The 14213-nt window shown below is 38.6% G+C and overlaps 1 protein-coding gene across 2 annotated transcripts; it reads right to left on the bottom strand.

Moving 5' to 3' along the window:
* Nucleotides 1-2857: 2857 nt before the first annotated feature.
* On the bottom strand, nucleotides 2858-13336 carry LOC115697971 (uncharacterized). 2 transcript variants are annotated; one of them, XM_030625145.2, is made up of 5 exons: nucleotides 12708-13336; nucleotides 4229-4286; nucleotides 4042-4159; nucleotides 3821-3938; nucleotides 2858-3206 (listed from the first exon to the last, which is right to left on the bottom strand). In XM_030625145.2, the coding sequence occupies exons 1-5, from the start codon at nucleotides 13260-13262 to the stop codon at nucleotides 3153-3155; spliced, it is 903 nt and encodes a 300-aa protein (XP_030481005.1). In that variant the 5' UTR covers nucleotides 13263-13336; the 3' UTR covers nucleotides 2858-3152. The 2 variants fall into 2 exon arrangements, with proteins under 2 accessions (XP_030481005.1, XP_030481007.1); XM_030625147.2 differs by lacking the exon at nucleotides 2858-3206 and adding an exon at nucleotides 3251-3548 and having other exon boundaries at nucleotides 12708-13324.
* Nucleotides 13337-14213: the final 877 nt, after the last annotated feature.

The raw sequence follows: 14213 nt of genomic DNA, 5'->3' as shown, positions 1-14213 counted from the left end.
GTTGACAACACTATAATCATTAACAAATTGATATGTTCTGGACTTAAATAGAATTCATACATTATAAAAATAATCATGAAATAAATCATGTGAACCATGCAACATTAAATGTTATTTCTGATCTTTATTAATAAATAAATTTGATTATATTGAAATGAGTTTTATTTAGGGCATAAAACCCAACATATGCTGCCATCTTGGGCATCTTGAAATTCTTGGGGAGTTTTGCCTCCAGTATGTGTCGGGCGCATGGCTCCCGGTCCTCGCAATCGGAATCTGAGTCATCCCCTCTTTTCCTTTGGGAGACCCTAGCAATGTCTTTGCACAGCGTTGCCAACTCAGCCAAAATTCTTTCATTTAGTGCTCCCGCGGAGACCACTGGTACATGTTTCTTCTTGTCTAGGTGATCTCGTAGATCACCGTGTTTTTCGTTGATTTTTTGTCTTAAGTCAACTGGAGGGTATCTTCGGTTTTTCCTTCCTCTCTCTCTGGGCTCCAGGTGCACGGATACGCTTTTTCGGTCCTCTCGATCTTGAGGGCCAAGACTCTTAGGGAGCTTGCCCCTCTGCGGACCTTTCCCTTTCGGGCAATCTGAGCAGACTTTCCGCGGATCCTGGAGCTTTTTCTTTCTCTCGGGGATTGAAGTAGGATTTTTCCCATAGTTTTCCTCGGAAGGGTACCGTAGACGGCTTGGTTCCCTAGTCTTGGGTTTCTGAGTGCTTGGTGAGGACTCTTCCGATGTTTCTTCGAGTCCTGCTGGGATGGCCTTAGGGTGTATATGAATCCCTGCCGTCTCCATGGCTTTTTGCATGGCGACCATCACCTCTTGCATTTTTCTATTCTGCTTTTTTTGGGCTGCGATCTCAGCTTCATGATCAGCAGCCTTTTGCCTCAAGACCAGTAACTTTGTATAGCTACCTTCGTCGTACGTGTCATACTCGTCAAAGTTCTCTTCATACCTTTCGTCGTTGGCCTCATCTCGCTCCTCAGAACCCACGTTCACTCTTGAGGCTACTTCCTCGTCCTCTGGGATTGGAGCATCCTGAGGAGGACGAGGCTGACGTGTATTGTTACGAGTTTCTACCATTGTTGATCTAACTTTTCTGATTGCTGTCTGTTTAAAGACGCTTTCTTCAGCTCTCAATGAAAGTACCAAAATGTTGATCGAGCTTTTCAGCAACCAATTAAATAATATATGAGAAGAGTTGTTGAAAGTTTAATGCAGGAGATTTTTACGTGGTTGGGGCATTAATGAGCCTTAGTCCACGAGTCTTTTGTATTTATGAGAGTATTTATTACAGAGAATGTTCTTGGTGGATTTCTCTCCTATTTTCTCTCTTCGATTCATTGAATAAAATCAATTCACCCCTTTTCAGTCTATTTGGGGGTATTTATAGTGTTTTTCTAAGGGGATCCCTAGAAATGAATCACTTGTCTTTTTGTGTTAGCTTCATAGGGGAACATATTAGGAAATACATGACCTATACCGTAGGTATCTTAGGAGTTAGGTGGATATAATCTTTTATCCTCTCTTAACTGATGTGATTCCTCATAATGTAGCCGTCACTAGACTCATCGATTGTTGTGTAATCGCCGTAAATAGGGCTTACGCCATCTGTCACATCTTTTATGAAGACACTAATACGATTTCCCCCATGCGGCAGTAAATGCGAAGTGATTGTTCAAGTAATCTCTTTACCTCCCGAAAATGCCTTAACATGGCTCTAGCCTCCCAGAGAGTAAAAATATGTCGTATGCTCTTCTCCAAGAGGCCCACTCCCTGTTGTGTTCTTTTTTGTCCAAGACTTAGTTGTTTTTAGTACGTGGGTGACTTACAGATCCACGTGTCGCCCTTATCCGTGTCCACGTATTTTAGAAAAAAACCAAAGGCAACAAATACATATGTTCTGGACTTAATAGAATTTATACATTAAACATAATCATAAAATAAATCATGTGAACCATGCAACATAAAAGTGATTTTTGATCTTTATTAATTAGTAAACCTGATTATATTAAAATGGGTTTTATTTAGGGCACAAAACCCAACAAGGGAACCCCATTATGTGCAAATGGATGAAGACACACTTAACCCACCACACGCGCGCACCGTTCGACTGATCCAAGCTGGATGGTGTAGTGTAACACTTTGTTTTCTACAAAAAATTTATTTAATAAAATACTTATTTTTTTATTTTATTTCATTACTTTATTTAATTTGAGAAATGTGTTTAAGTAAAACTAAATACTTATTCGTATCGGTTTTATGGGACTCGTTCAGCAACAACTGCACGATTCAAAAAAAAAAAATTTCTTCCCATTATATTCTCATTCCATTACACAATTGAATTAACGGGAGAAACACATCTTTTTCATACCCAAAAAAAAAAACATAACTTTCACTATTAAAAAAAAAAACTGTGATATCAAATTTTGAGAGTATATTCAACGATTCTCTACTATGCAGTGGTAATTCAATACAGTATATAACTGTGTTGTTTTATCTTGGAGACGACCGATATTTTCTAATTGCTTGCACATTCTTGAACAGTGTCGCAAACGTCTTAAATAGAGCGACCTAATCTGCGACTGATCCAAAAATTTCATTGGATAATATCATTCATCTTTTATTTTCAAAAAGAGTGTATACAACAGAATTATAGCAGAAACTGTTTCCTTTTAAACAATAGCTCCCAAAACAGCAACCCGATCCTCAAAAAGTATAATGTTCATATTAGAAATCTGCGGCCAGTATCTATACTGACAACGCCGATACCAACATTTGAGTTTGAATCTTGTTTTAGAATTCCATAAGAAAACAGTTTTATATGAAAAAAGAATAAAAAAAAACAAAAAATAGAACAAGACTGCAATTGGACACCTATATCACCGAAAATTAATACATCATACAGTGGACGAGTGAGTATTGTTGGCATTTTTGAGTCCTCAATTGTTCTAGTTTGTTAATCTATTATATATTCCGTAACACTCTTTTCAGTGTAGAGCAAAGAAAGAAATTACATCAGTTAATCACAAATTTACTGTTCTACTATTATTATAAACTTCTAGTCCTTTGCCTATGAGTGAATCTATCGATTTTCATGATCCATTGCTTACTCATTGAGCAATAGTGACAATTAATGGGATCATCTTTATCGATTGACCTGTCCCGCACCAGGTCTATACTCTCCTATTCCTAGCAGGTCCTGCAAATTAGAAAAAATGCATTTCCCTTTAACAGAACAAACGCTGCAAAATAGATGACTTGACCAACTGAATGAAATCATGCTATAAAATGAAGACGAAAATTGAATCAAATTCAGAAGATATAAACTAATAGAGCAGGTCATGTTTCCTTGTGCTAGAACTATGAGACAGGAAACCTGACAGTATTGTCTATTAATGGACAAAAAACAATGGAGTTTCATTGAGCAATTAAATTACTCTCAAGTAAATGAAGTCTGGAGGCAGATAAGAGACATCGAATAAACCCCATCATATTACTTTTGTCTTGAGATGTAGTCCAATCCCAATAGAGGACCTATCAACTGCTAATTTTCCATCAGGAGCTCAATAATTTCCTTATCACTAGATAAAAAATATGACTATAAAAAGGAAGTAAGGTTTGCAGTTCAAAGAAGGCAAGGCTGAAGACATAAAGAGAAATAACCATGCAAAAGCATGCATCAAGACTGAACTAAATTATGGATACTAAACTATAGTTGGACATAGCTAAATATGCATAACATTGTCCTCTGTATTGTCACTATGCAAGCCCTTTAATAATTGCAACCAGAAGGCAGAAATATTAAATACATACCTGGCATGCTTTATTTTTGGCTCTGGTCTCCGCTGTACTGGGAATATCATGATTTGGTTTCAAAAATCTCTTCTCACGCCGCTCACATGAACCCCATCCATCAGAAAACCTACCACCCCTAATAAGCAAGCAGTAGGAAGGGAGTAAAGAATAGTGAAAAAAGATTCTAAATAAAATTGTGACTATATAAAAAATTAATTCTTGAAAGCCAGAACACATACTGCATGAAGGCTCGAACCACGAATTCAGCACGCTGAACATTACGGTTCTCATCAAACTCAATTGTCTTGTCTTTGATTTCATAAGACAGATTAAAGTAAAATGATATCTTCCTCCAACCTATAGGAAAATTGTGCCTCAGTTTTATTTGATCTTGAAACTCACAAAAAGAAAGTCACAATGTTTTACCTGTTTTTTTTATGAAAGGGTTTCCAGATATCATAGTGTAATCAGTTTTCTCCAATATCTGTCGATTGAAATGACAATTAGATCCAAAAAAACCAGGCACAGGTTCAAATTGACAAGCATGTACTAAGTAGAAATCCAAAACAAAAAAAATTAGGAAACCACCTCAGGTAACCATATGAATTACAAAAGGGACCAAATTGATTGTCATAATCCTTTAAACAACCAGGATGTTAGGACCTTCCTAAGCAATTAATAGGCCCACACAAAGCGGAATGCCCAACCACACAAATTAAATAACTAATTAATTATGGAAAATGACATTACTGAATTTAAAAATCTGCTATACGGAATTCTAAGACTGGAGTAAACTGGAAAGATATTTTCCTTATCATTCGAATCATCTTTCTGATTATATATATGCTGCATTCACATTACAAACAAAGGCCTGATCATGAAACAGACATAAGATAAGAGAGAATAAGATGCTAAACAAACATCCTTCCTATACTTGAGACAAACAAGTCTAGAGAGACTCCGATAGTTAAAGGGAGAAAAAAGAGACTGAAATTATTCCTTCTATTGACTGTATTAATTGGCTCAAATTACAAATGAGGAAAACATGAGAATAAATAGGAGGAAACGGTTACAAGAGAAAGGCACTGATTGGTGAGAAAAATACAGCTCATCATTGGATGATAAATGATCCCTGATTTGGTGTACGAAAGGGAATATTCAAGGACAATTTGCACAGCTGTGTTAACGGTCAAAAAGGTACGTCCTCAATTGTGCGTATGCGACTCCTTACTTGATGACGAAGGGATTTCCAAATCCTCTGTTTCAATACGCCCCCTCAAGCTATAATGTGTTGAAGGAACTACAACAGCTAGCTTGTCCTTTAAATATTGAACGCTTGCAATTGACAGGGACTTTGTGAGTGTATCTCCTCTTTGCTCACTCGATGGGACATCTAACTTCAACTTCTTTGCTTGCTACTTTATCTCTGGTTAAATGAACATCTATTTCGATATGCTTGGTCTGAAATACTGGATTTGAGGCTAACTGTCGGGCTCTTGAATTGTCACACCAGATAATGGTTGAATTTTTGGCAGTGATTCAAATTTTTTTGAGCTAGGATTGCAGCCACACTATCTCGGTCCAAGCTTGAGCAAGGGCTCTACATTCGGATTTGGTGCTTGAGCATGCTACCGATGTTTGTTTTTGAGAGCTCCAATTTATCAGATTTCCACCAAGATATACACAGTGTCTGATTGTTGATTTGCGGTCATCCAATCAACTAGCCCAGTCTGAGTCACAAAAACTTTCAATAGAGAGATTAGTTGCTGGTGTGAACTTGATTCCTTCTCCAAGACTCCCTACCAAGTACCGAAGAACCTTCTTACATGCTTGCCAATGATTTTGAGTAGGTGCTTGTAAGAATTGACTCGATTTGTTGACTGTGAAAGTAATATCTGGTCTGCTAAGAGTGAGGTATTGAAGAGCACATATTATGCTACAATAAAGGGTGATATGCTAATGGTTTGATGTCTTGTAAACTCAAAGAGATGCTTTGGTTAATAGGAGTGAGGCACGGTTTGGCATGAATCATATTGGTTTGAGAAAGGAGATCAATTGTATATTTGGTTTGTGACAAGTGAATACCATCAGCCCCCTAGTGGTCTCAAACCCAAGAAAATAATGAACTGGGCCCAAGGTTTTGAGAGCAAAGGAGGCACTGAGCTGAGTTGAGAAATAATGGATGTAACCTGTTGTGACTTAGTAACAGTAAGAAAAATATCGTCAACATAAACCAGAACAAACATGAAAGCATCACCTTGATTGAAATAGAACAAAGAGGTGTCCGAGACAGAGTTGTGAAAGCCAAGTTGGTGAAGAATGGTCTGAAGACGATCGAACCAGGCGCGAGGAGCTTGCTTAAGCCCGTAAAGGGCTCGATTGAGTTTGCAGACATGATTCGAATAAGCAGGATCAACATAGTCGACTGGTTGATACATGTAAACTTCTTCATCAATAGTGTCATTTAGAAAAGCATTGCTAATGTCAATTTGTTGAATGTCCCAGTTGTAGGTGACAACCAAAGTGAGAATGAGGCGAATAGTGGTTGGCTTAACCACGAGACTAAATTTTTCAAAATGTTAATACTAGGATGTTGTTGAAATCTTTTGGCAACAAGGCGCGCTTTATAGCACTGAACCATTCGATTAGCATTGAATTTAAGCTGAAAAATCCACTTATTGTCGACAATGTGCATGGTGTCATGAAATGGTACCAAGGTCCAAATCTAATTTTTTATGAGGGCAAAAAATTCATCATCCATAGCACTTTTCCAGGCTGGTATAGCAAGAGCTTCAAAAGCAGATGCAGGGATGACAATGAGGAGGACAAAGGTAGGTTCGGAGATAAGGGAGGCTAAAAATGTTTTTGGTTTGAAAATTTGGTCTTTGGATCGGGTGATCATGGGATGAGTGGGGAGTGAAGGTGGTTTATATGTGGTTGAGGATGATGACGAGGAAGATGTAGATTGAGGAGAGGGATTTTCAAACGGGAGATAAATGCCGAGAGGGATGGATGGGTAAAATGTGACTGACCTTGCAGTTTCATGTTGAATATTAGAGGATTGAGGTGAGGAAAGTATACCATGAGGAGGTGAAGATGCAACGGGGATTGTTGAACTTTGGATTCTTCAGCTGGTGCAGGAGTTGCACAATCATTATCCTGTTGAAGTGTGCAAAAAGAGGGTAACAATTGACTGTGTTGACTATTTCAAAGGAAGACGATTGACTTGGAGAGTTGGGAATATGAAAACCAACAGAGAAAGGAAATTATTGCTCATGAAAGGTGACACTTTGGGCTATATAGATGCGGCCAGTAGGATGTAGACACTTGTAGCCTTTGTGATGAAGGCTATATCCAAGGAAAACACATTTTGCAAACTTGAAATCAAACTTATGTTTGTTGTAAGCTCTAAGATGACGGAAACAAGCACAACCAAACACCTTGAGAAACTATAAGTATTGAAGAGAACTTCAAATGGTGATTTGTGAACTAAGGTGTGAGTGGATAGGTGATTTGTGAGGAAGGTGGTTGTACTAAAAGATTCACACCAATAATGAAGCAATAGAGAAGCTTGTGAGAGGAGTGTAAGTCCCATTTCAATGATATGACAGTGCTTTCTTTCGGTTTTGCCATTTTGAGGGTCAGTGTGAGGACAAGGGTGTTGAAAATGGACACTTATGGACTGAAGAAAATGTGCAAGACTTCTATATTCACCTCCCCAATCAGATTGGCGGGTTTTAATCTTAATATGAAACTTTCTTTCAACAAAATTTTGGAAATTAATAAAGATTTCTTTGACTTCAGATTTTAGTTTGAGTGGAGTCCATGTGAAATTGCTGAAATCATCAATGAAATAGACATAGTATCCATATCCATCGTTGGAGAGGATTGAAGCAGCACCCCAAACATCAAGTGAATCAACTCAAGGGGTTTGCTTGTACTAGTTTGAGAACTTGCATAATAATTATGCTTTGATTTTCCTATATGGTAGGCATCACAAAAAAAGAATAGCAGATTTAAATGAAACTTTTTCATTAGCTGACATGACTTTCATTACATTGATATTAGGATGACCAAGGCGTTAATGCCATACATTAACATCAAATTTTAATTCAACAAGTAAAGACTCTCCACTAACTAACTTGTTATACGCTCTGAAGGAAGGGTAGGGTGAGTCATTCCTATCCATTCCAAACTTTCCTCTCCCACTTTTTGATTAGGGTGAGCTAGATGTAATCTCCCCTTCACTTCGATCTTTGCCTTTGCCTACGTAGTCTTTTTTCCTGCTATTTGCTTTTTCCTTCAGGAAAATAGATGTATTTCTTACTGCCCCTAGAGAGGTAGTAGATCGAGACGTCGTTTCGCCCCTTGTCCTCGAATATGGGTGGTAAAAATGTTCTCAAAAAAGGTTGCTCCAATCTGACCTAGCTAGCGAGTGATCCCTGTTCGCGGCAGAGAACAAGACAACAAGCGAGTGTGAACTCACCGAGACCGGAGGGCACCTCTGCCGTTGGGGAAACTCTATCCATAGTAAATAAATATCCTGTAGGAAATGCTGAGTCAATAAACCGGTCACTTGGAACCGAATTTAGATGTGCCTTAGTTTAGTTCCAGGTGTGTATTCTGAGGTTCTCTATGAATCAGTTCTAGAGTAGCACTCGACGAAAGTTCCCATTGACAGTGGTGGTTTTGACAGACTCGATGGAACTTGAACAGAAGAAAAACTAGAAGACAAAGGTGGACTAGATGATTTGAGCGGAACATATGGAGAAGATGATTGTGTAATATGTAGCTGATATAATCTTGTTAAGCACTCCCCGAAGAAACTCCTTCCCCATGGCTCGATCCTTCACAAAACAACAACAGTCATCATAAAACTCAACGAGAACATATTTGTCACGGGTCAGATGAGAAATGGGAAGCAAGTTCTTAGTTTTTCGTGGGACACACAGAATATTTTTAATATGTAGCTGATATAATCTTGTTAAGCACTCCCCAAAGCAACTCCTTCCCCGTGGCTCGATCCTTCACAAAACAACAGTCATCATAAAACTCAACGAGAACATATTTGTCACGGGTCAGATGAGAAATGGAAAGCATGTTCTTAGTTATTCGTGGGACACACATAATATTTTTAAGATGTAGAAAATTTGAAGAGTGTGGTGCAGAAAGTATGCTTTTACAAGTTTGAGTAATTGATAAGGACTAGCCATTTCCAATGACAAGATGAGGTATACCTTTTTGATCATATTTGTGCTGCAAGTTTGATGCATCTGCTATGATGTGGTTGGTAGCCCCGATATCTATGTACCACACATATAGGAATTTCCTTTCATCTCGGTACAACAGTAGCAAAAGTAGAGATAATAGAGTTGATATATTGATATTGGAATGATATATGGATTGGAGATACAACATTAAAGAATCGATTTCCGGATCTGGCAGTGTTATCAAAAGCGAAAAACTCGACTATAAAAGATCTTGTTGCCATTGAAGGAGAGGTAGGAAATTGTGTTGCAAGTTGGAATTTTAAGTTTAGAAGGAATTTGATGGAGAGAGAAATGCCTAATCTTATTGTATTACTGCAACTACTGGAACATATTAGGCTGCTCAACATATCAGAGGATAGTAGAGTATGGAAACCAGATCCTAGTGGAATTTTCTCTTGTAAGTCAGCTTTCAACTGGTTTACTTCAGCCAGGATTTTGGTGATCTGTTTTGGACGAAGACCTTATGGAAAAGCAGGTGTCCTTTTAAAGTGAAAGTCTTTGGATGGTTGGTCACATTAGGAAAAATCAATGTGCACCCTATGATGCAAAAGAGGCGACCTTTTATTTGCTTGTCCCCGGGGTGGTGTGTTTGTTGTAAGAAAAGTAGTGAAGGAGTGGCTCACTTGTTCTTAGGGTGTTGTCTAACTCAAAAACTTTGGATAAAGCTCCTGAACGACTTTGGAATACAATGGGTATTTCCCCAATCAGTTTCATTAATGATGGTGAGCAAGGTGGGGGGTAGAAAGGGTAGATCATACCTATGGAGGACAGCTGTTCTAGCAATTATGTGGGTTATTTGGCTTGAAAGAAATAACAGAATTTTTGAAGGGATTGAAGCCCCAGTTGAAGACTTGTGGGAAAAAGTTAGATTTTGGACAGCTGTTTGGGTTTATAAAACTAAAAGTTTTGAGCAGTTTTCGTTCTTAGATTTGAGTAGCGACTGGAGATTGTTGTGTAGTGTGGTATAACAGTACATGTTTTGTTTATGTCTAGCTGTTGTGATTTTGTTTTAAATGTTTTATATGTTTGTGATAGAACACTTGTAATCATGGTATTCCTCCGCCACAAGTGAGGCTTTCTATATATGTCGGGGGAGGGGTCAATCTTAGTCATTGGCCTCTTTCTTTTTTTCAAAAAAAAAAAAAAAAATATTGGAATGAAAAGAGAACAAGTTGCTGGGTATTCGAGAGACCCAACTCTCTCCCAAGAGCTAATGCTCACTTTAGCAAAATAATTCTCTACCCTATTACCCTCCTTACTCACTCATATATATAGCATCAATCCCTCCCATTACAATTACCCAATTACCCTCTTTATTTATACCCTAAGACCTAACACACACATTCTCATCAAAGGTATCAGTTGAGGAGAGAAAAGCTTCTTGGTGATTACCTGAGTTGTTGGAGTTATTGAAGAAATGACCAATGTTGTTTTGCTAGTTTAGTGGGGAAGAGTTTGAGCCCACGGGTGCTTGAAAGGAAATATCAAAGCGGTGATAGAACTTGGAAGCAACATGGCCAGGATGAGTGCATAGTTGACATATTGTTTGATTTCCTCGACCACCTCACCCACAACCACAACCTCTATTGTTAAAACCACAACCAACAAAAGGTTGAGATGAGGAGCCAGGAAGATTTGGAGGCCTCAAGGTTGAGATGCGAAATTGGCACTAGGGAGTCTTTGGTCAGTAGGAGCATTGAGTTGATCCAAATGCATCTCTTGGCTTTGAAGCATGTATTGGACTTCCTGAAAAGTAAGTTGTTCATGGCGAGAGCTAAGATTGATAACCATTGCTTCATAGTCATGACCGAGACCCCAAGGATATAGAGTATAAGATCTTCATCAGATATAAGTTGGATAGCAGCAAAGAGGTTATCTGCCAAGTTGCGCATTTTGAGCATATAGTCGTGGATTGAAAGATTTCCTTTATTGATAGATTGGAGTTGAAAATAAAGTTGTAGAGTACTGGCTTTGGAGCTAGTGACAAAAAGAAGTTCAAGAGCGTCCCATGGTTCCATGGATGTTTGGCACCGAACAATGTGACCAAACATGAATTCACATATGGAGTTCATGAGCCAACTTACAATGGTTTGGTCTTGGGGTACCCAATGTTAACTTGGCGAGATTCCTCTTGTTGTGTTGTTAACAAACTGAGGTGGGCATATTTTAGTTCCGAGAATGTATCCATCAAGTTCATGAGCTCAAAGGGCAGACTTGGAATTTCCAAAAGGAATAAAATGTGCGATCAAGTTTTAGTGTGAGAGGAGCCAAATTGGAAGAAAGAAAGAAGCCAGGGGCTTGACTAGAAGATGCAAGAGAGTAGGCTACAATTGATGTAGGAATGGAAGGGAAATCGGTGGTGAAGGATGTTGACTCCAGGAATGGTGGATGTGAATGTGATTGGTTGAGCAACACTCTTGTTTGTTGCAGAGGAGTTTGTATCAGATTCTTGTGGGGAAGCCATGGATACAAATCACGAGCTCTGATACCAAGTTAAATGGAGAGACAAGAGACTAAAATTATTCCTTTTATTGACTGTATTAATTGGCTCAAATTACAAATGAGGAAAACGTGAGAATAAATAGGAGGGAACGGTTACAAGAGAAAGGCACTGATTGGTGAGAAAAATACAGCTCATCATTGGATGATAATCCTAATTTGGTGTATGAAAGGACATCTTCAAGGAAGATTTGCACAAGTGTGATAACTGGCACAAAGGCACATCCTCAATCGTGCATATGCGACTTCACACCTGATGACGAAGGGATTTCCGTATCCTCTGTTTCAATACCGATCATTGCCACAACAAGACTCCAATCGTTTAACCCTAGTTCCTACTTGACACAGACAAGACAAATTCCCACTAAAACAAACAAAACAATCATAAATTATTGTTATTGTTTAACCCTAGTGCAAAATAATGTTATGTAAGCTCAAGGGATATGGAGTCTCTAGTTCTTAGTCATAGATTAATTTGAGAATCTAATATTGGACTATCACTCCAACTCCAAGTCATTTCTGATTGTCTACAGGTAGCTCAAGTCAACAGCTTCCCAAAAGCAATTAACTGATGCCTCTTCTGATCCTTCCTTTTCCCAAAATGTAACTGTTGACTGTGTTCCTCGTGTAGCATTGGGGACATTCTACCTCCAATTGTTTTTGTGTTACAGCTGTAGAAATCCGTTAGTGTTTAGCTTCCCTAAGCTTCTACTGTAAAATCCTATTTATACTCTCTTAATGAAAGATTTAGTCATGACTTCCATTCAACTCATTGTCACTCTTTCACTGCTTTACTTTCTCAACTTTTTGTTATTGTATCTGACCATTTATTTCGATAAACAGTATCTTTCCCCGAAAACAATAAAATAATGTTATATGACCATTTATACTCTCCTTCGTAGGTTTTAAATCTCTAAAATTTCAATAAAAAATAAATTAAAATTAAAATGTGCAAGACACAATGCACTGCTAGAATTCAAGCAGTTCTCAGGGAATGCATTTACAAAAACCCACAACTTCAATAATCGCTTCCTTTGATAGAAAAAAAAAAAAAAAAAAAAAAAAAAAAAAACAACAACAACAATAATATTAATAATAATAATAAAGCTATGCACAAAATGTGTAGAAGACGTTACCGCCATAGCCGCGTTTTGGTACTCCTTAAATAATGAAACGGACGGAAACATGCCGGACAAGCTGTGCTGCCCTGAACACTCCCTGTCTTGACTCCTCCCACTAATACCGGGTGAACATTCTGAGGAAGTGAACCTTCCGATCTCCGGCGACATATACTTTTCCGGAGTGGAATAGGCTGTCGTGGTAGGCGTGCGCTGCACATTCCTAACTACGGCGAGAGGGCTTGTCTCGCTAACTTCGGAAGAGCAGGTCCTCTGGATCTTCCTCGGCGGGCAGAAAACCCAAGGTTCCTCCTCCAATACCTCACCCTCAGTGCAGAACTTGGACTTGGAAGCAGGTTTAGTGCAGTAAGGGTTTGCAGTGGTCTTGGTGAGCATTAATGGAGGAGATGCGTTTGAACGAAAATTGGGATTAAGACTAGGATATTTGATAGCGATAGGCTTGCGAGATTTGGAGGAAGCCGAGGCGGCCACGGCTGAGTCAATTACAGCCCACAACGCGGCGTCGTCGAGATCCTTGTCCTCCAGACCAGAATAAGCCATTGGAGAAGCCATCTTTGAGTTCAGACTTCAGAGCAGCTACGATTTTCAAACGCTATTTGAATTTAAACTAACACTCCCTAATTTTAATTAAGGACAATGTAATTGAATTTGTGTGTAATTTCAGGTAATTATACAATTTAGTATGTTTGTTTGACTATGTAATTATACTGTATATAATTGGAAGTAATTGAAGAGTTACAATTACACTCTTCAATTATCATGGCCCCTCATGAGAATTGAATGTAATTACTGTGTAATTACTAAAAATATTATTTTCCTATATAATTACTAACTATTTTGCCAAACAAGATATTAGGAATTCATATGCAATTACCAGCTCATATCCAAACATACATTGCATTTTACAATATATTGTAATTACTACCCTAGTAATTATCCTAGTAGTAATTACACAGTTACTTCCAAACACACTCTAAATGAAGGCTAATTAGGATTTTTGTCCTGAACTTTTACATGTACCAAATGATGCCCCTAAACTTTTAAGGTCCTTAAAAATGTCCTTTGAACTAGGGGTGAGCATGGGTTGGAAATGGGCCAACTCAACCCGAAATGGGTCGAAACATGGCCATTTTTTTATGGGCCGAAATACGTATGGGTTGAGAAAGATCCAACCCGCTCCTATTGGGTTGATTTCGGCCTAGGGGTTTTCTAACCCAATGAACCCAAACCGAACCGGCCAAACCCAGCCCAAGTAAAAAAAATATACATATACACATTTATAATTCATTCTATCAGGTCGAAATCAAAACCTTAAACCTAATAACCCTCATTTTATTTTTCTCTTCCGTGTTCTCTCACCGTGCCGCATCAGCCACCACCACACTCAACCACTCTCAGTCTCACGCACGGTCGCACGTCAGCCATTGCTCGTCTCACGCTCATCTCGCACCAGTATACCATTCAGATCTCTAGCCGTGCCAGCCATCCAATCCGCAGCAGGAA

Source organism: Cannabis sativa, chromosome 7 (assembly GCF_029168945.1).
Source record: "Cannabis sativa cultivar Pink pepper isolate KNU-18-1 chromosome 7, ASM2916894v1, whole genome shotgun sequence".
NCBI classification, from domain to species: domain Eukaryota; kingdom Viridiplantae; phylum Streptophyta; class Magnoliopsida; order Rosales; family Cannabaceae; genus Cannabis; species Cannabis sativa.
The sequence above is the reverse complement of the archived record's forward strand: the minus strand, read 5'-3'. Positions and strand labels throughout refer to the sequence as shown.

Coding starts and splice junctions, on each gene's coding strand:
- LOC115697971 (XM_030625145.2), bottom strand. CDS start 13,262: ATGGCTTCTCCAATGGCTTATTCTGGTCTGGAGGACAAGGATCTCGAC. Junction 3,939..4,041: donor GTGGTTCGAGCCTTCATGCA/GTATGTGTTCTG, acceptor CTTGCTTATTAG/GGGTGGTAGGTTTTCTGATG. Junction 3,207..3,820: donor CCAAAAATAAAGCATGCCAG/GTATGTATTTAA, acceptor TCTAATTTGCAG/GACCTGCTAGGAATAGGAGA.